We start from the raw sequence: 23,814 nt of genomic DNA, 5'->3' as shown, positions 1-23,814 counted from the left end.
TCAGCTGAACAGCGTCGACTCGCCGAGTCCCTATTGGACTCGTCGAGTCCAGTCGCGTATCTGTGACCAAGACCGTGGTCCTACTCGGCGAGTCAGGCACCAACTCGCCGAGTCCCCTCCTAAATGTGCCCCAAAAATAATTTAAAGAAATACCTGAAATTCCGGGCTGTTACATTCTCCCCCATAAAACATATGAAAACCGAAAAGAGAGGGGTATGAAGCTCACCCTGAGTTGTAGTTTCGGTTTTGAAGAGAGAAAAGAAGAAAATTTTGATCCTAGCAAGTCCTCTTGGTAGATCTCGAGTTTAGTGGCTTCTAAGGTGCAAGATCACATGTTGGAATAGATTTAGACGAGATTTTTGATGAAATGAAGTAGATAGATCATGGATTTAACATCAACTTACCTTAGATGATGTGTTTGTGGGAAAAATCTCCTTGAAAGCTTCCTAATTCTCGAAAACTTGATGAATGAGTGTAAGGATGTTCTAGAGAGAGTTTGAGAGAATGGAAATGACTTTTGTGAGTATGTGTGTGTGTTGTGTTCGGCCGAGAGAAGAAGAGAGGAGAGAAAAGAGAAGGTTGATGAGATGGTTGCATGGAAATATGGGAGAATGCATGGAAGACCATTAATTAAAAATGAGGTGGCACACACAAAGTCAACTCCTCCTTCTTTGTGGGCTTGGGCCGAGAATGGAGAGGGAAAAGAGAAAGAATTGGGTATTGAGTGCTTAGCCCATATTATGACTCACTTTAGATGATGTTTGGCCCTAATAAATTAAGGTATAATTTTTATGACCTATTAGGGCTAAATTAAGTTGGTTGTGACCCATTAAGGCCCATTAAAGTTAACCTAGTATATTTTGGGCTCATAAGGCCCAAAAGTATTAAGTTTCATGTATATGGGTCCAACTAGGGCCCATTTGAGAGTTCTAGGTTCAAGATAGACAAATTGGAAATTTATTAGTCCACTAGGCCCAATAAGGAAATCCTAGTCCAATATGGACTTAAATCGTGATTTCAAAGGTTTCAAATTCTTTGTTGACCATTTATAGTGCTAGAGTGAAGTGTTTGATGAAATTTTGTTGTTAGATAATAAGCATCATGCATGCTTTCATGTTATTGATTCATAGTTGTTATAAGTGTTGTAGTTACAAGGCCTCAAAATTCCTAGTTGTGACATTTCTTAAGTCACTGAAGCTTATATGGCTTGGGAATATTTTCTATCTTTAGAGACAAGTGTTAACTACTTATTCACATATCAGCTTATCACAACTACCCGAGTCAATAACGAAGGTACAAACCCTACCCAAAATAGTACATGTTGAGTGAAAGATGTTGTCTTCGTGCCAATCATCTCCTACCACTTTTGGTGTAAACGAAAGAGTGTCTTATCACGAAATTCACCCTTATATCTCTAGTTATAAATTCTTCTTCGAATTAAGGCTCATCATCATACACCGAGGCATCTTCATAATTTTCACCAACATCATCATTTTTCCAATCCTCAGGCTCAACAAAAAACTATCATTTACTAGCCTTCTTGCACTCCGATTGTCTTGAACCTGTCTCCCCACAATTAAAAATCTTCAAGCCAATACTACCACCCCATATGTAGTGGTCTAATAATGCTACCTATTGGTTTCTACTGATTAAGAACAACATGACGTACTATGCCACATGTATCGAAACTTATTCTAGCAATTGCAAATAAAGATGAACCGCCTACTCGACGATTTTGTTCCACAAAAGCCACTGCTCGATGTTATGCCTCGGAATTGGATACTAGGATAAAAATATTCATAGAGTCCATTGATCTGAACCATTAATCCTCCAATATATCAAGCAACAACTTGTACCTCTGTCTCCTGATTATCGTTTTCAATCAATCGACTAGTAGAACTTAATTGTATAGTCATCACCCAACTTGGCATCTTGTTTTAGATTTTGCAAGAGTTGGTACACCAATATTTGAAAATTACAGGGTTGAAAGTTGGACCACAAGCACTTCCTCATTTTCCTTCAATTCACAACCTTTGGCTCTCCGAGTCTATATCGAGTCAGTTTTAATTGTTTCCGCAAAGCAGATGTCATGCCACGTAACCTAGTAGCGGTCAATAAGACTCTCTTGTTTTTAGGGCCTCCTTTAAACTCAAACCCTTTCTCGACCGTAGCCAACCAGTCGATGAACCCCTTTGGATTCAAACTAACCCTATCAAATTCTAGAATATTAATTCTCATTCCCGCCACCCAATGCATGTTGTCAGCGGCAAGATCATTCCATGTCCGGCTTACATGATTCTCTTTAAAATATGATTTGTCACCATCACCAAACATATTTCCCAACTCATCGTCTTCCACATGCGAATGAGTTTAAGACATTTTCCCTCCTTGATTCATTAGTTCGACCATCTGACTAGTCAATTGATCGACCATCTAATCCATCCTCTCCTCCACATGTGTAATAAGTTTTTGCTCTAGTTCTTGTTCATAAACATCGTGGGGTGGTCTATTTCTACTTGGAGGCATTTTGAACCAAAAATTCGGCTTTGATACCAACCGATGCAGCATACAAACGAACAAAGATTGAATATGTTGATTCATACAGAATACACATAATAATCTCTTCCAAACCACGTTGATTCTACGAATATAGTGGGGTTAGGCTTCAAAATATGGTTCAACACACACAAAATTTTAAGAGAAAATAGAAAGCTCTTAAAATTGATCGCTAACCAACCAATACATCAGTAACACATAAATAAGGAGCAAAATTTAAAACATACCTCAAAATAACCATGGGCCAAATACAAACCCAAAAGCAAAACCCACAAGTTATGAAAAAAAACACAAAAAGTCTATAACTCCATTTAAAAATCGATTTTCCTACTAAAAAATGTGTAAGTTCCATTCGGGTAGTTATCATGACGTGCTCCCCATGAAAAGGAAGCAAAATTTTCACATTGAAAACATGGAACAACGAATGTGACTTGGCAACTATACGCGATAAGCGTTGGAATTGATATTCTCCATAATCTCCACGGCCTAATCTTCTTCCCTGAAAGCTTGTAGTATTCACCCACCGAAAAACGGTTTTTAGTCAAAACAGCCCAAACAAAATTACCTAGCTAACAGAATGGCCATCACAAATGGGGCTAGACAACCACAAACGGAGCTTTAAGAAGCTAACCTACATGCGAACATAACTTATCATCCATCTCGCATTTTGAGGACTCCTTTATATGGCCATAAAGCTCAGGAAGGACCAAAATCCATATAAACAATGGTTTATCTCCAAATTTTACTGTTTAGACCTCTAAAATTCTGGTTTGGCTTATTTTCCACTTTATCTTAATCTTCTTTTTTATAGTAAAATCATGTGATTGATATGTTAGTAAAAATTAAGTGATTTCTTGGTAATATAATATCGGTAATTTTCAGTAAATTTTAAAGTTTTGAAAATTTGGTAATTTCCCTCCTATAAAAAAGGATTGGATATAACACTCAGAAAGCATCTTAGAATTATAAAACATTTTGCCTTTCTTTTGATTAGTCATTGTTCATACTTTTGTTCTACAACAAAACTTCACTAATTCCAGATAAATTGAAAGGAAAGTCTGTATTATAAAAAGTTACTGAAATAATACATCAACATCTATAACTTATACAAATGGATTTATGCATAATTCAATCATACCAAGGCTACCATAAAAGGAGGTGCCTTGTTGCTTAAAAAAAATTCTAAACCAAGTGATGCAATTTCTCCGTACATAAAACACCATATAAATAGTTGATGTGCGAATCTTGACACTTATATGTAAGTTATAACGAAGAAGAGACATTATCATACCAATGGCGTCATTAAAGAAGTGCCTTTTTTCCTAAGACAATCAAGAACCCTAAAGAGGATTTGTTTTATCAATCTCAAAGTAACGTCTAAAGATTATGGTTTCAAATTTTTGTAATTACTAGCAAACAAAAGAGACTTGAATCATCTATCAAAGATGGAAAAGGGGGGTTCATAATCATGTCGAAGGCCCGTCCTTTTTGTTGTAATTTCATGATGTTAACTTTAGTGATCTTTCAAGTGGATTTTTTAATCTATATATTGTGTTCAGATAAATCAGTGAATTATTACTAATGCTAATGTTAGTGAACGCATCATTAGTTTTTGACTTTTTGTAGACAAAGGGAATCATAATTTGTGTTCCCTTCCTGCTAATCATCACAAACTAAATTAACCATGGGGGAAACACATCGTTATAATTTCAAATAGTGAATGTCTCTTTAGAGAATCCATAATTACTGACTCATTCCACGTTTTTTGATTTGTTATATCATGATTAATTTTATTAAAAACCCTTATTAAATTAAATTATCTTCAATCATTACTATTTTGATAATTATTTATTTATTTATTTATTTATTTATTTATTTTGAAAGTGCAAGATATTATTGAAATTAGAAAACGGCGTTGTTTTAAATTAACTAACTTGCTCTCTTATTTTTGACATGTTTATAAGTCTTTTTGTTATTAATTAAACACATATAATATTTATAAATTATAAAAAATACTTAGAAATAATATTAAATAAAATAAATATATTACAATATATAAAATTAATATAAGTAGTACTAAATGTACAGCATATAAAAATTATTAACTTATTATGTATATACTAAATATATAATCCTAATTAATAAATAAATATTTTTTGTCACATGTCATCATCTAATTCAATATGTCACATTATATTGTTTAATGTTTCAATTTCTTTTAAATCCATTTGGCAAAATGTGGTTTTTTTGGCTTTGTTATTAAATTATAAAAGAATCTAATTTAGAAAATATAACAAACAAAATAAGAAAAATTAAATGTCTTCATAAATTGTCACGTAATTTGTAAATTAATGTATTAAATTCAAATCAACTTTCTTATTGAAAAACATAATTTTCGACCAATCCTTTTTAAATTTACGATAATTTGCAGAAACCTTATAAAAACTGGTTTATTCATGACTAATATTGATATTTTTTTCAAATTCAATTTTATAAATTATTAAAAAAGTAATGCTTAACAAAATATATTAATTTTAAAAAAAAAAAAAAAAAAAAAAAAAAAAAAAAAAAAAAAACATGTGTATTACACAAGTCTCACACTTAGTGTATATACTACATGAACACACGTGTGTTGCACAAAATTTAATATAATAAAGTATTCAGTTGTCATGAACAATAAAATAATGATTTTACTATTAAGTATATAAAAATATTTTAATTATTTTAAATATATGATAATACAAATGTTTGTGTGCAAAACTTTTCATTGGATAGTGTCTTCGTTTACCCTTGTGATATGAGTTTTTAGGTTGAGCTAACTTATAAATACTAGTTTTAGTATTATTTTATAGGTTGTTAGATCTCTCATTGTATAGATATATCTAGAGAGTAGTGAGAGAGAGAGAGAGAGAGAGAGTAGTGTAGTAAGCAAGCACATACTTCTATTTTTTGTACTTTCCTCATTAGCTATACAAAGTGTGCTAAACTTTAAATCTGGCCTTTTCGATTATGTATTGATTCTTCAATTTTGCATTTGTCATCTTCACTAGGATCCTACATGTGGTATCAAAGTTTAATGTTGAATGTTTAACAACTTTTTCAAGATCAACGATCATTGATGGCAATATTTTTGGTGTGTATTCGACTCAAAGATTCGAATTTTTGGTGAGTCCCTCCATTGGTTCTTTTTTTGCTTTCAATTTAAAATTTGTTGATCCAATTATCTTTCTCATTCAAAATCTATCAAAAATTTCTAGGAGTCGTTTATTTGAAATCGTGTTTGATCATTTTGATTTCATTGGATCCTTTTGTTTCAATATTTTGTTGATCAATTTATTTTTTATCTAGCCAAATCTAATCAGTGATCAATTTTTTTCACTGTTCATCCTATCCATCTTGAGCCCAAATTCAGTTTGTGACTGTTCATTCAAGTTTAATCCATTATATTGATTCATTATTGTCCATGTGAATAGCCCAAATATTGATTGGATGTTGTGTGTAATTAATTCAAGCCCAATTTCTTTTCACTAATAACTGTTCTTGTTTCGTGTGATTTAGAGCCGAATATCGGTTCTGATTGATCTAGTTTATCGACAAGATAACTCACATCGATATCATCCTTAAAATCATCTCTTTTATCAACGTTTTTAAAATTCAATGTCATTATCAATTAAAAAAAAATTAACGATTTCATCAAATGGGCAAATCTTATTCTTCTAATCGATACAATACTCATGATTAATTCAATATTCGTTTAATCGATTTCATGTCTCGATTTTTCTCTACTGTCGGTACTCAATTTTATTGACAAATATATTCAGCGATTCATTTGTTTTCAATTGATCTGTAGTAATTTCTTGAATTAAGAAATTTTTTTGGGTTGTTGAATCATGAATTGAGAAATATGAATCAATAGTTCATCTTGGCTTGTAGTGATTTCTAAATCTTATGGATTTTTTGTCCGTGAATCCAAGTTCGTGAAATCAATTTGTTCATGATTTCTTCGCATCGGGTTTTTTGGATTGAGATGATAGAATCGATCTTACTTCAAAATCGATTTTGGTTATTGATTAAATTTGATCGAAACATTTGAAGATATTTTAAACGAGTGAAGAACACTCGAGAACAGATGAATGAAAAGTCAAACGTGAAAAGTCAATAATGATTTTTTTTGTTTTGTTAATGGTTCTGTGGCGAGTGTTGATGGTCAAAGGTGTGATATTGGTTATGTGGCGAGTGTTGATGATCAAAGGAGTGATATTGATGTTGAATGGAGATTTGATTTTGGTTTCCAATTGTGAAGTTGGATTTTCGAGTGTGGTGCAGTCGATGAAATTTTGATGTTGAATGGAAGTTTGATATCGATAGGCTTAGGGATGTTATTCGGGTCGGAACCGAACCGAACCGATCTGAACCCGAATAAACCGAAAACCAAATAAGGATAATTATATGAACCGAAAACCGAACCAAATAAGCAATACGGGTTCGGTTCGGTTCGGGTATTATTCGATTTGGTTCGGTTTCGGTCCGAATAACCCAAATAACATGTACAAAATGATTAAGGAGCCGAATAACCCAAATAACTCAAATAAAATTTACAATGTGATTATAAATATTGTATTTTGTATGACTTTTATAGCTTATGATAAACACAAATAACACGGATTTACTATTCTTGATATATAAAATTTAAAATCCAACCACCACATTCTTAAGATATAGTTATTAAGCAACATATTAAACACTAAACATTAAACATCTAAAACACCCAAAAATCTATCTATAAGTATATAAGTTAAACATTAAACATTACATGGGTATTTTGGGTAACGATCGATAGAACACAATACCGAATAAGCAATCGTGTAAGTGGAAAAAATGTGACTTTTCATATTCGGTTCGGTCCTTTTGGACCGAATAAGCCCTTATTCGGGTAACCCGGACCGAATAACCCGAAAACCGAATAAGCCTTATATAAATACCCGAAAACCGAATCGAATTGCTTATTCGGATCTAATTTGGTTCGGTTCGGTTCGGGTTTTCGGGTCAAATTTTCATCCCTATGGGCTAATGGATTTCCATTAAGAACCAGGAAGTTGCGATAATAGTTTTTCAATTAGGAAGGATTTGAGGTTCGTTGGATGGTGCTTCGACTATATCCAATTAAATAGTGACATATGTAACATTTAATGTTTATTTAATAATCTTCTCTTCTCTTCTAATAAAAGACTACTAAACATGTCACATGACATTCTTCTAAACCCACTGAATGTCACATGTCCTTCTTATATTCATCTCAATTTTATTTTCCCGTTCAAATTCCAATTGTGTTTTTAGTTATTCTTAAAATCCCTATAAATTAAAAACCAGATTTCAATTCCTTGGCAAGATTTAGACAGTTTCCTAATTTATAGAAAAATTTGTTTCTAGTCATAACGCATCCTATCAAATTTGCACTGTTGATTGCAACCAAATCATTTGCAAATATGAGTCAAGGATCTTCTTCTTCTAACAAATAAACGCAAGCCTTTTCAACACACCACTGTCCACCGCCATATGTCATATTCTCTATTTCGCCATTTGGTGTTCAGTTTGGCTAATGCAAGTTAGATGTCTAGTTGTCAACACATAAGAGGAACGAATCCCATCTTGACTATACACACCTCTTGTATAGTTCATACAATACCTAAAAATGGCTTTTATAACTGCCCGGTTAAGGATCAGCACTTGACCATATCAAAGCATAACACTCCTTATACTTAAGTCTCACTATGTATCTTAGGTGTTACGGATACAAGCATAGTACCTTTTAATCAAGCATCACTCGTAACTGGGATTTATGAGTTGATCTTGATGCAGAGTCGTTCTGTACTATTTCTCTTACAAGAACCTATGAAACTTGGTTACAACCAATTGCTTACTTTCATCTGGTGGGAGTCAACCAATCCAATTCATATTAGTCTTACTATATATATATATATATATATATATATATATATATATATATAGTCAAGATCAAATAAGAAGGAAATTTTTGGTAGGAAGGTAAGAAATTTTTTTATATGCATATTTTCTTAGCAAAAAATGAAATCAATCATTAGATGATTCAAAAATAAGATGATTCACAAGAAAAAATTCCAAAAAAACACCTTCATGATTTATTTTTAGGTAAATCAAGAAAAAAAAAATTCACTTTTAAGACAATTTTAGTGAATATCAACAAAATCATCATAAATATGAATCATCGAAATGTTTTTTCGGGATTTTTTTTGTTGAATCATGTTATTATTGATTCATTTAGTGATTCATTTGTTTTTTTTTTTTGTCAAAAAAAATAAGTTGAAAAAAAATTTCTTACCTTCCTACAAAAAAAAAAATTCTTACCGGATCTATATCATATATATATATATATATATATATATATATATATATATATATATATATATCTAACTGTACTTTAGAAGAACTAAGAGAATGTTTGTGAGATAATCAGATTAGAAGAAGATCTTTATGTAAAGAGCTAGATTATATGCTAACTTCAAAACTTATAGTCATCCAACGACTTTAACCATGTATTCAATTAGCATCTCATGATATGTTAATAGCATAATCATATACCTAGTGGTGTGCATAATATGACATACGTGATGGATTCATTTGCCAAGCAAATAGAATATAAATCATTTCATCTTGCTCAAACCTATGTGCTAGGTCCTTTTGAGATAGACTCAAAACTAATGTCATGTGACAATGCTGATAATCCTCCAAAGGATTTTTGTATCTTGACCTCTTTAAAGATATTTTTAATTCATGCAAAAGAATTTAAAACTTATAAACATTCATCTTTATTTATCTCTGTACATTTTACATTCTAAGAATATAGGTTGTCATTCTTATGTCTTTCATTTTGGAAACACTTTTCGAGTCAAGGTTAAACAACCTTGCATAGGTGGAATGTAATTTCAAATGATTAATTATGTCTCATTCAAAAAATTAGGAATATCACTTCCCTTCCACTAGTTCATAGTAAACACACATGTTCTTTTCATTTTGATATAAATTTAAAACTTGTATCTTAATATTAGAATGACCATTCCAACCTTAAGATGTTTGCTTTATATCTATATATGGAACCTTAAAATTACACATTTTGTTATGATAAAATGGATTAAGAAAACCTCCAAGCTAAGCTATATAGATATATTCTAGTAGATGTCTATTAAAAAAAAAATTTCTTGAAATATATTTTCCATATATTAAGAATATGTAGTTATGATAAATAATATCTTTGTTGGTCTAATCATAGCTACTTGTGAAAGGGTTTGATCATAGTATATGTCATTAGTATAATAAGGATCATAGTTAATGACCCGAGTATGAAAACATTCTTTTATAACAAGTATTGATAAATGTGTATTGATTTGCATGTATGTATTCTTTCTAGAAGAAACTCTTACTTCTTTTTGTCCTTTCTATACATAGAAAGATCAATCAATCTCATACTTAATTATTAGACATGGATTATATCTCAATGTTAATAAATCTAAGTTGTTTATCATATTCAAGATTTGATATAACATTTTGGTAATTGATGGATTTCCCAGAATCCATCAAGAATTCATCAATGAGAGATTCTATATTTCACAAGTTAAACATAATTTCTACCATTAATGCAAATAGATTGTGTTTGTAAATACCTATTATTCAAGTTCAACAATTCATTATTAAACTAGTGCCAACGATTGTTACATCAGGTTATGGTTCTTCTGCTACTTCAAGTTCCATGTGCCTCCTATTTTCTTTATTATTAGAGACTTGCTTTCTGCTAACTTAGCTTTCAGATGAATAACAGACTATTTCTTGGTGGGATTGTACATAATAATCTAAATTCCTTTTTAGAATATTCTATAAACATGTAATTAGTTGATATTTGTATTCAAGATACAATTAATAGTGATTGAAATATAATCCCAAAAAGATTAGAAGAGGATATTTCTCCCGATTAGAAGATAAACTACATCACATAATGTTTAATTCATCATTTATTATCACTAAGGCTTTAGATGATGTTACTTGTTTAAATTTCAACTTTATATTTGAAAACTTCAACAAATATTTCATAATTATGCTTTTATCATATAAAATATAATTATAACTACTATAGTTGTTAATAAAGTCAATTGGTATCTTGCATATAATCTTAGATATTCATTAGAAAAGAAGTGATACATCACAATATATAGTTCCTTAATAATTATTTCATATACAGATTAGTGAAGATATGATCAAGAATCTTTTACATATAAATGAGATTCACATATGTCTATTAAAGTACATTATTTATCGTCAAATATCACTTTCTTGAAGTTGGAATATGTGTATTTCAATTTTATAATACAGATAGCAATGTCATAGATAAATTTGATTTAAAACAAGTTTATATCAAAAGTGCTTACATATAGAACTTAATTTTATTTATTAAAATATTGATATTTACTTTCTAATTCTATTAGGAGATATTGTCTCATGAATAGAAGTTAATTATTTCAAAGTGTGAATGTTATCTTTATAAAAAGTGATCAAGTAGATAATAAAACATTTAAATAAAATAACTGAATCATACATTGTTCCAAAACAAAAATTATTTTATATTACAAGTAATTTATGTTCTAAGCATAAATAATAAACTAAACTCTAAGAGTGTAGTTCCAACTTGCTTGTGTGTAGCTTCTTATTTTTCTATAATATCTACATGCCATTTACAAATAATAAAGTAGCATTATGTACCAAGTACTTGAATGTTATATGAGAAGTATGAGTTCTATCTAGTAGATACATGAAGTACTAGTCTCTCTAGACTTTCTTATTAGATAAGAATAGAAGTACCTCTTCTAGTGTCTAGTTTCCCCTATAATAAACAAGATCCTTCTGTGTGGGCCTTCTTGAATGTTTTGATCTTAAAGGTGTTCAATCCATAAAACATAGAACACTTGGATCACACCAAGTGACTTTTTTTAGTCTTGCGTTATTCCATTGTTTGAACTAGTTGAAACAAAATATTATTGTATTGTTTGGATTATTACTTAACCTATTATATCATCAAATATATATCTAAATTATCCAAAACTTCCTGGAAATATTAGATAACTTGTTTCTAGTATGATGTTAGAAGTATCTTTAGCATCAAAATGATGCCTTTAATATGTATCATGTTCAGGTCTATTGCTTAAAGCATGTTGATTAGGACAATGACCTTTTCGCGTATACAATTTCACATCTCTTACAAGATTGTGTCTCAAGACATGAACCCATTTATTGAAGTTGTATCTATTTAATATTATTGTTTTTATTAAGTCATTAAAGGAAATGACAATTCATGTTTATGATAGTGGTGTGTATATATTTACAAAGTTTTAACAAAATTGATTTAGTAATTTCAATATTTAATCTTCAATAGTTAATACCCTTTTAGTTTCCAAAAACATTAATTATCAATGTCTAGGATCCAAGTTAGAAAACAAATAATGGTTAGGTATCATTTATTCCATATATATATATAATTCTTTAATTTATGGAATCACTAATAACAAATTTAATTAGACATGTTTGATCTCATTTATGCCTCATAACTCTCTTGCTTAGGTATCCTTTATCACAAAAGATCTCCGATCAAATAATCCGATTTGAAAAACTTGTGTAATTGGCCTATAACAAGGTTATAAAAAGCATGAAAATACCCCGACCATCAAATGACAACAATAAGCGGTTAGATATCATTTATCCTACTAGTACATACATGAGATGTGCTAGTGTTCTTCAAAATGGATTGCACAGATTTGAAGTTTGTAAGGGGTCTTTAATGTTTTTATTATTCTTGTTTAAAAAAACATATTATATCATGGTTATTGCATGCTTCCAGTAAACCATGGTATAAATTAAATCAAATTTTATGTAAAATCACATTTTAACAATGTTCGTTTATAAAACCAGGTTTTATATAATTGAAGCAATCAATTTTTAATAGATAGTATCAAGTTTTACATTTGAGCGCTTTAGAATCTTCTAGATGACACATGTAAACATCTTCAGCCAGATTCCCATTAAGGAAAGCGATTTTGACATCCATCTGCTAAATTTCATAATCATGAAACACAACAATAGCTAACATAAACCTAATAGACTTGATCTTGGCTATTGGTGAGAAGGTTTCATCATATTCAACCCCAGGGGTTAGGGTAAGGCCCTTTGCAACCAGTCGCGCATTGAACGTATGCAACTTTCCATCCATGTCGGTCTTCTTCTTAAATATCAACTTGTACCCAACTGTCTTTCAACCTGGTACATTGTCAACCAAGTTCCAATCTTGATTTTCATACATGGTCTAGATCTTGATGTCCATTGCTTCTTTCCATTTTGAAAACTCGGGGCCCGCCATAACTTCCTTTTAGTTAGTAGGCTCATCCAAATTTACCAGTCTATTATCACTGATAAACGTATCACCTTCTGTAGTAATATGAAAACCATAAAACTCTGGTGCCATCCTGACTCGAGGGGAACATCTTAGAGGTAATGACTCGTCAATTTGTTCAACAAGAATATTTTCCTCAGATTGAATGCTAGTATTAGAGGTTCCCTCATTGCCTGATTCCTAAAGCTCTCTAGGATCAATTTGCCTCCCACTGTCCTCTTGGCATATAAGTTCTTTTTCGTGGAAAACCCCTCTCATTGCTACGAAAACCAAGTTGTCACTAGGTCTTTAGAAAAGATATCCAAAAGATTTCTATGGGTAGCCGAGGAAAATACACCGCTTACTTAGAGGTTCAAGCTTGTCATGAGTCTATCGTCTTACGAAAGCTTCACAACCCCAAACATTGATATGTGCTAATGATGGAACCTTCCATGTGCACATCTTGTGAGGTGTTTTGGCAACCTTATTAGGGGATGTTTGTTTCGCTTCTCAGTGATCTCATTAAGAGGTTGGATCTGGATTATTCAGATTCAGAGTGCTTGGTTGAATAATTTGTATCCTATTAATCGGTCAGATGTGGCTAAAATTGATCTGGTTCGGATAGATATGAGGAGAAGTATGAATACAAAAATTTCATCTTCTACCCTTTCCCTAACAACAAACAATGCCTGGCTCTTTTTTTCTTCTCTTTCTCTCTAGAGATCGAGCTTTCATCCCTCATTCTCCATCTTCTTCAAGTATTGACAATTTCCAATTTTTGGTTTCGTCAACGCCTCCTTGCCTTCGACAATGCTCCTCCTTGCCCGCCTCCTAGTTGACAGTAAGTTTTCAGGTTAGTTTTTTTGCTCAAATCTAGTGCTTCAATCATGTTATTGTTGCTCAATTTTGTATGAAATTTGTGTCAATCATGTCTTGCTTCTCAATTTTGTATGAAATCGATTTTTGTGCTTTGTTCTTCTTGCTCTATCTATGTGTTCAGTTGATGTTGTTTTTGTCCTCTAGAAATCTGAAGTTAATAATTGTTTTGTGTTTGCTTGAAAATATGTGTTTGTGATTGCTTGAAATTCTTGAAATGTTCTTTTTGAAAACATATGTGATCCATGATCTAAAGATGATGTTGCTAGTGATGAAGAAACACATGAATCCTAATATCATAAGCCAATTTGTTTTAACTGATTTATTGGAAATTATATGATGTTTATTTTGTATTCAAAAAGTAATTTAGAGGGATAAAATGGTCATTTTCCTCATTAAGAGGCGAATATTCAGATGTCAAACCAAACATCATTTTATAGTTCAGATACAGATTCCTAAAGAGCCTCTAGATCATCCAGGCATTTATATCATTCAGATGTGATTCATCTAGATGCTACCAAATAGCCGCTTAGTTGGGACTAGATTAAGGATATGGGCGGTAGTCTCTAAGGAATACCCCCGGAATGAGATAGGTAATGAAACTCGACTCATCATGGAACGAACCATATCCAACATGGTTCGATTACACCTCTCAGCCACACCATTTAGCTGTGGTGTTCTAGGTGGCGTCAGTTGTGAAACAATTCCACATTCCTTAAGATACTCGTAGAACTCGATACTAATATACTCACCACCCCTATCAGATCAAAGCATCTTTATCTTCCTACCCAATTGATTCTCCACTTATTGTTTAAACTCTTTGAAGTTTTTAAAGGTTTCCGACTTGTGCTTAATTAAGTATATATATATATATATATATATATATATATATATATATATATATATATATACTATAATTATCGGTAAAATTCACATAGAAGCAGTTAGCATACCTTATGGCGGATCTGAAGGGCCCACACATATATGTGTGTATGAGATCCAACAATCCCTCACCTATTTCACAAGTACCAATGAAAGGTGATTTAGTCATCTTTCCAAGTAAACAAGATTCACACGTATCATATGACTTTAGGTCAAATGAATCCAAGACTCCATCCTTTTGGAGTTGGGCTATGAGCTTCTTGTTGACATATCCAAGATGACAATGAGAGAAGCATGACTTGTCTAACCCATTAGACGAATCGATATGCAACACATTATTTCCTAAGTTAACTACAACCATCATAGTTTCATATACACCATTACAAGGGAATGCTTCGAAATAAAAAGTACAATTATAGAAAGCATTAATAGAACCAATTTCATTGTTAAATGAAAATCTAAAACCTTGTCTGTAAAAACCATGAAAAGAAATAATATTCATCGTCATATCTGAGGAGTAGCAACAATCATTCAATTATAATCCTAACCCACTACCAGCTTCATCTTCAAGCAGCTATGACAGACCACGGTTTCCTATTCCCCATTATCAGGTTCATCTTCCTATGCTCCACATCCCTACTTCTTATTAGCCCCTGCAAATCGGTACAAATGTGAAAGCCATATCCTGTATCAAGGACCTAAGAACTAGCATGTGATGAGTTATTAGACAAAATAGTGTAAATACCTGCGAAGGTAGCCTTTATCTTCCCATCCTTGATGTCCTGTAAGTATTTTTGGCAGCTTCGTTTCCAATTCCCTTTCTCATGACAGTATAAGCACGTTGCTTCTTTAGGATCGGATGAGGGAATGGCAGAACCGACTTTACCTTTGGATCCATTTGAAGAAGATCTACCATGGGACTTTCCTTTGTGGTTCTTAGAGGGAACTTTCGTTTTTTTCCCTTTTCCATGTCCTATAGCAAGGTCGAGGGCAGTAGTAGTAGGGTTGGACTCAACAACTTTGTCTTTGAGTCCACTTTCAACAGTTCTTAACAAGCCTTGAAGTTTGCTCAAAGTGACTTCCTCCTTATTCATATGATAAGTCATCTTGAATTGATCATAACAAGGAGGTAAAGAGTGGAGGATAATACCAATGGCCAGCTCTTCGTCAAAGTTGACAATCAACTTGAGCAAACGATCTACATATCTTTGCATTCTTTGCAAGTGGCTCGTGATGGACTCTGCATCCTTTATCTTGGTTGTTATCAGCGAGGCAACAATATCATACCTTTCTTGACGCTCAATTTGATGGTACTTTTCCATCAGATCTTGGCACATCTCGTAAGGTCCATAATCCTCATAGAACCGCTGCAACTTAGGAGTCATAGTGGCTACCATAATACATAGCACCTTTGTTGTGTCCTTTCGTGAGGCCTATACTCAACTATTTGTTCAGGAGTAGATTTGGTTTCATCAATCTTGTTCAATTGCTTGTCGAGAACGTATTCCTTCTCTTCATATCACAAGGCCATTCGAATGTTGCGAATCTAATCATTGAAATTGGATGCATCGAAGGTGATCCTCGTACAAATGTTCATGAGAGAAAAGGAGCTTAAGGAGTTGGAGTTCAAGCCAGAAGTGTTGTTTGAGCTAGACATCTGAAAAAGAAAAAGAACAAAGTTTTGATTAGATAAAGAATCCTTAATATCACACCTAAATGAAATATTAATGATAGGACCCAACACAATAATTCGCAATTCGGAAGAAGGATGTCGTAATCAATTCACAAATTATTTGAAGGTAGGTAAATGACGATTTACCAATTCCACCACAAAAAAAAATGAAATGAAGAATTAGGTTTTAAATGAAATGAAATTCCTAGATTCTTTTGAGATTCATTGAACATTTCAATGACATGTTTAATATCGATTATACCCTTCAAATTTGTGACTGGAATACCGAGGATCACAAACAACGTATGAATAACTATGCAAATTAGCTTGACACTCTCGATATCATTTACCACCTAATCAATGTGTCGGTTAACCACACACGCTCCATTGATCTATGATAATTCTCGAGCTACCCTTTGTCATAGTTGTTAGTCCAAGTTATTGTGTCGGTTAACCACACATACTCCACTAACGACTTGTCAATGTGCAAAGTGCAATTTCATAGACTAGCATCATGGGCGGATATAATATAGTACCCGAAATACCTGTTAATTTTTTTTAGTAGTGTAATTATTTTCGAAAACTTTAGTTTTTTTACATGGTTTTTACTCACGGGCGGATATAATATAGTGCCCGGGATACATGTTATTATTATTTTTTTTTTCTGTAGTTTAATTATTTTCGAAAAATTTGGTTTTATGTTGCGGTCATACCCCTTGGAAACAAGTGTGGACTACCCTAAAAAATATAATTTATTTATTATTGTATATTATGCGATTTTTTTATTACCCATTTACTTTAGATTTAATGTACTAGGAGGGTAATATAGTTTTTAATTTGTCTGCAGTCTCTAAAGTATTTTTGTGTACATATTAACATGGTTGTAACCACAAGACTATCCATGTAAAAATGATAGTCAACTCATTACAAGCTATCATGAAACTCGAAGTTGGAACCACAAGACTATACTGTAAAAAAACTAAATACTAAATTTATGATTTTTGTAAACCTTAAGGTCCATTTATGTAATTATTCTAAAAGTTGTAGGGGTTAATGACCTAGGAGAGTAATAAGGTTTGTCAACGTTAGGTCATTAAGTTTTTTTTCTACATATTACACAAACATGATTGTTATAACCGTTTAAATGTCATCCTTTTAAACAGTAAGAGGGACCACATTTAAACGGTTATAACAATTATGTCCGTGTAATATGTATAAAAAAGATATTAATACCTGATGTGAAAAAAACTGAAACCTTATTACACTCATAGGTCATTAAGGCTTTACTTTTAATCTTGGCTTCTCCACTATTTTTAGTAGCTTAACTATATATGTACATTTTTTTTATCATATTATCCTGGTCCCAAATTAATTATCCACATTTGATTTTTTTAGTATTTATTCTTGAATTTTGGCCTTAAATATTTTTTTATAGGTATTATTTGATACAAAATAAATGAATGAATTGTATTTTAAATGTTTTTTCATTGTTATAAGTTTCATCAAGTAATATATATAATACAAATAAAAATATCTAAGATCAAAGTTAAAAAAAAAAATAGCTTCAAAAATAAAAAATAAACAATTAATTTGGAACGGAATGAGTATTTTGTTTTCTCTAAGAAAAAACTCAATATAATTACTTTTTTTATAATTTTTTAGGTTTGTAGATAAATATAGGTTAAAGTATATTTATCCATATCTATATTGTAGTATATTTATCTAGTTAAAATTTAATATCGAACAATGTTTTATGTTGTTTGTAATTACTAATTAATATATTATGTATTAATTTTATAAAACATTCAAGATAAATTAATATAATAAATTATTTAAAATGTAAAAATTTATAATTAACAATTGAAGAAGATTTAATTACATCAAAAGTAATACTCTATAAGAGCATTAAGTATGAGTCACGTTATAACATCAAATTCATATATCACTTCAACCATAACACAATCATAACACCACCATAACACAAATGGGGAAATTATATTCACCATGTTATAACATGTTAAGAGGTAGAGAGAAAAAGAAAAAAAAAAAGATTTGATTAGTTGATAAAGGCAACAACCAATTAAACTTCTAGTTGCTTCTTGTCTTCGTCACAACCGAGATATGTCATAACACCCTCTTAACAAAAAGTTGGTGGTGTTCATCTTGTTATGAATAAGTTATGAGATGTCACGTCAGCAATAATACCAGTTATCCTTTAGAGATTTTATTAGAGAGCACTAGGTGTAAAACCCGTTTCGTACACGAGTTTATTAAAAGGATCAGAAGTAACGTTGTGAGCAAAAAAAGATCATTCATGCAAGGTTTGGTAACCACAAAAACCATGTTAATAAAAAAAAAATAAGTAACGATTGATTTTGTAACATTTTATAAACAACATAGACTATTTATGTAATTTCGTCTTAATTAATCCATACTAATAAAATTAATTAATATGAATTCGTAAATAGAATGTACTATCTATATTAATATACATAAAAATTAATTAATATATTAATAGAAAGAAAAATTCATAAATAGAAAATTACTATGTATATTAATTAATGTATTTATAAAATTAATTAATATGAGCGAGGTGAAATTTAATAGGTAAAGTTAGAATAAAAAAACTATAAAAATGAAGTGATATTAAATAATTTTAAAAAACTAGAAAATGAAAAATGTGGAAATAAAGGAGAAAATAACATTTACCAAAATTATTGTTATTTATTAGGGTAAATTGGAACAAAAATCGAAAAGGTTGTAACGCATAAGTACAAACATGACAAACAAAAAAGTTCTTTTTTGCTTTGTGCTTATCGATTCTTTGTTTTAATCTCTCAATTTGTCTCACGATTGCCTAATTAACCACTTCATAACACAGGCTTCTTCTCCCTCACAAACTCAAACATCCATGAAAATGGCATCGGAAACTCAAATTCAAATTCCAGTAATTGATTTCTCCGAGCTAAATATGCAAAATCAAGATAATCTTTCCATCTGGGAATCCATAAGAACCGACGTTTTAAAAGCTCTCCAAGACTATGGTTGCTTCGAAGCATCATCAGTTGTATCAATCGATCTTCAAGAATCTGTAAACGATGCATTGAAACAGCTCTTCAATCTCCCATTAGAAACCAAACTTCAAAACACATCAGAAACAGCCTTTCATGGCTATGTTCAATCTCCCAAGGTTCCACTCTACGAAAGCATGGGAATTGGTAACGCATTTATCCCTGAAAACGTTGATAACTTCACCAATCTAATGTGGCCTCACGATAACCCTAAATTTCGGTATGTTTCTTCTCTTCAAACGCTGTAAATTTTGTGTTCATATATGTTACTGATGTTGGTCGGGGTTCCATGGCAGCGAAAGCATTAAAATCTACTCCAAGAAGTTGCGAGAACTGGATGAGATAGTGAAGAGGATGGTGTTTGAGAGCTTGGATTTGGAGAAATATTTTGATGAACAAATGAAATCAACAAATTACCTTCTTAAGGTGATGAAATATCGAGCACCAGAGCCAAATGAATCCAATATTGGACTCCATACTCATACTGATACCAACATAATGACAATTTTACATCAAGACGAAGTCGGAGGGTTAGAAATCCAGACTAAAAACGATGAATGGATACGAGTGAAAGCTTCCCCAAACTCTTTTGTTGTCGTAGCTGGGGAAACTTTCAATGTAAGTAAAATAACTGTCACAAATGACAGTTTTGTATTGCACTGAGAGTCAACATTTTTTTGTCCCGCATACAACATGAGTTAGGCCGTACATGACCTCCTCCTATCCATCATGAAAAATAACCCTAAACTTCTTGACCAATCCAGTCGAGTTTGATCCGATTGTCTTATATATAACAAACGAAACCTGAGTTTAACAACTCCTTATATGAATGTAATGCAGGTTTGGTTGAATGGTCGATTGCATGTACCGTTTCATAGAGTAGTGATGAATGAAAGTGTGTCTAGATATTCGCTCGGGTTTTTCTCGGTACAAAAATCAAGCAACCTTGTGAAAGCATTTGATGAGATGGTGGACAAAGAACGTCCTTTGCTTTACAAACCTTTTGATTATGGAGAGTTTCTTAAGTTCTTTTACAAAGAGGGTGGCATTCAAAGCAAGTTCGCACTAAAGACATACTGTGGTGTCTAAGAGGGATCCTGCTGCTTCGATGCTTGTTGAAAATTGTCATTGAAAAAACATGTGTTTGTATACAAGATTTGGGGACTGTTTTGCAAAGTGTTATTTTTATGATTTAACTTTGTGTATATGGTGTAACTCTGTTGCTTGTTTTGGTGGCGTGTTTAAATAAAGGGATAATGACTTAAAAAATGTAATATATTTTTTGATTTGTACGTATTTAGTCACTGAGTTTTTTTCGTTCATATTTACTCATTCAACTTGTTAAACTGTACACATTCAATCCTTATAATCGGCTACTCCAGTTTAGCCGATAAAAATGAGTCGACAGGGTAATATATTTCTCAATTTGTACACATTTAGTCCTTAATATTTTTGTACATATTTATTCCTTAATATTTCTTTTTCTTGCAAAATAAGTTAACTTTGTTTTTATACTCATTCAATACTTATGAATAATTTCTTTAGGTTTCTCACGACATCTTACATGAGACATTCATTAATGAGGTGTTCAAGGTTTTATATCACAGGTGTTGATATGAAATCACATTACACTGAGAGATTAAGAAGATATAAATCACTAGTGATAATGAATGTAAGTTTTGTTTATGCTTATGTTTCTGTATTGGCGATGGCATCCCAAATGTTTTAAAATTAATAAAAATACTTTTTTTTTTCGGAAATGTTTTGATAACGTATTTATCATGTTTTATTGGGAACAAATTCTGCAACATTTTTATTAAAAGAGGTACTCTGATTTTTATAAAGCATAAACAAAATCGGTCTTTTCTAGCAATGAAAATTGGGGATGTTACACTTCACATCGTTCAAAATTTTCCTCCATGTTGCTATTCATAAATCCCTTGAAGAACAACGACTAATCTACCTTTTGATGGGCTTGAATGACAGTTACAAGATCGTTCATGGATACATATTGATGATGAGGCCTCTTCCTAGCATTTCAACTGCATATTCTTTAATCGTTTAAGAAGAACAACAAAGAGGTGTAACTATCAATTATCATATCAATCGTGATTCTATAGCTATGCACATTTCATTTGATGTCCAAACCAATAAGAAGCAGTTGATTTGTAATCATTGCATGAAGTATGGCCATACAAGTCTCAATGCTACATGTTAATTGGTTTTCCTTCCAGTTTTAAGTTCGCAAAAGTCAAGAAAGAAGAAATTTAATATGTGGCTTTAATGTTGCTACTAAGTCAGATATTGGTATTAGTGAAGAACAATACAATCATCTCCTTCAATTGCTCAATGCTAGTAACATTGCTTCTTCTACCATGAGTCAAGCAAATACCCCCATGAAACTTGATGCTATGGAGAAGAAATGTAACAATTTCTTTTAATCATTTTGCATCAAATGTTTTCAAATCATAAGATCTATTACAATCTCACTTATCGTGGATTTTTGAAATCGGAGACATTGACCATATGTGTTCTAATAAATAACTTTTCTCTACTTGTCATAAATTACCTCAGCCTTATATGATTGGATTGCCTGATGCACATGATGCTTCTGTTTAATTCTATGGTGATGTCCCAAAACATGACTCCATTACTCTTTACAAAGTATTGTATGTTCCAAGATTCAAATACAATCTTGTATCTATTTCTAAACTTGCATCTCAACTCCAAACCTTCTTCTTGTTCACTGATATACAATGTTTGGTGCATGACCCTTTGATGAAGAGTAAAATTGCACTTGGAATCATAGGGAATCACACCAATGATCTACATGGCTTTCATCATCAGTGTAGTTAGTCTTTCAATTTTTCTGTATTCAATAAATCTGTTTGTTCAAATAAATGTACTTCAATTTATAATATAATACTTTGGCACAATCGTGTTGGTCATATTTCAATTGAACTCCAGAGAATCCTTCCCTTGTTCATTTTGATTATGATATTGACTCACATTGTTTCATTTGTTCCAAGGCCAAACATTGTCATTTTCTTTTTCCTTCAAGTCATTCGCAGCCTAAGGATATATTTGACTTAATCCATGTTGATCTATGGGGCCCTTATAAACACACTTCTCATGATGCATAAAAATTGTTCTTAACAATTATGGATGATTGGAATAGAAACACTTGGATACCTCTTCTTAATACTGAGAGTTATGCTTTAAATATTATCAATGATTTTGTCAAGTTTATTCAGACTCAATTTTCAAAGAAAATAAAAGTGATCATGTTTGATAATATTTATGAATTGGTAAGTCATAATGAAGGCATACAATTTTATTATTCTCAAGAGAGTATTCATCAAAAATCAACAACTTATAGTCCATATCATATTGGGTAGTGGAGAGAAAGCATAAACATATTCTTGAGATTGCAAGAGCCTTATACATCCAAGTAGGTTTAATCACATCTTAGTAAGGAGAATGTGTGAAAATAACTGTTTATCTTATAAATAGAATGCCAACTAATGTTCTTGATTTGAAATCCCCTTTTGAATTGTTGCATGGTGTGAAACCAGATCTTAAACTTAAAATCCTTTGGTTGTTTATGCTCAAAAGGCTTACAAAGTTATGAATATTGAAACTAAAAGGACTTAAACACCTTCTCAACTCAAGGATTATATTTGTAATTTTGCATAATCAGATTCTAGTGATTGTTCTCATACTATCACTAATATGTATGTCCTTAAGAATGCTTCAAGATCCTCTATCCCATCAAATGACAATTTTCCCCTTTCATTCAAAGGGAAATAATAATTGGGAGGATGTTATGCAAAAGGAATTAGCACCATTACATGCTAACAATACTTGGACTATTTTCAAACCTCCAAAGGGTAAACAAACCATATCTTGAAAATGGGTGTACAAGACTAAGTACAAGGATGATGGAACTATTGGATAAGACAAGGTAAGATTAGTAGCAAAAGTTTCACTCAAAAAGAAGGGATAGACTATCATCAGACGTTTTCTCATGTTGTGAAGTTTACTACTATCAGATTCCTTATTTATGTTGTTCTCAAAAAAGGGTGGTCAATACAATAGTTTAATGTAAACAATGCTTTCCTTCATGGAGAGTGTTGAGTTAATATGTGTTGTGATATGTTGAACCTTAGTTAGTTATCTTGACGAAGGTCCACAAGACTTTGTTATGTATGTATTTTCTAGGCACTTTAGAGATTCGTTATTCAATGTCGAGTCCCAATATTTTTTGTATTCATGAGTATCCTATAAATAGGGTACGTACCTAAATGAGT

At 31.6% G+C, this 23,814-nt stretch overlaps 1 protein-coding gene across 1 annotated transcript; it reads left to right on the top strand.

Moving 5' to 3' along the window:
- The first annotated feature begins 19,334 nt into the window (after positions 1-19,334).
- On the top strand, positions 19,335-20,660 carry LOC144998519 (putative 2-oxoglutarate-dependent dioxygenase AOP1). The gene is made up of 3 exons (XM_078958262.1): positions 19,335-19,724; positions 19,801-20,122; positions 20,345-20,660. Exons 1-3 carry the CDS (start codon positions 19,345-19,347, stop codon positions 20,591-20,593), a joined length of 951 nt encoding a protein of 316 aa, XP_078814388.1. The 5' UTR covers positions 19,335-19,344; the 3' UTR covers positions 20,594-20,660.
- The last annotated feature ends 3,154 nt before the right edge of the window (positions 20,661-23,814 follow it).

The sequence above is a fragment of the Lactuca saligna genome, chromosome 5 (genome assembly GCF_052625555.1).
Source record: "Lactuca saligna cultivar CGN05327 chromosome 5, ASM5262555v1, whole genome shotgun sequence".
NCBI classification, from domain to species: Eukaryota; Viridiplantae; Streptophyta; class Magnoliopsida; order Asterales; family Asteraceae; genus Lactuca; species Lactuca saligna.
Note: the sequence above shows the minus strand (reverse complement) of the source record. Positions and strands in the feature narration are given on the sequence as shown.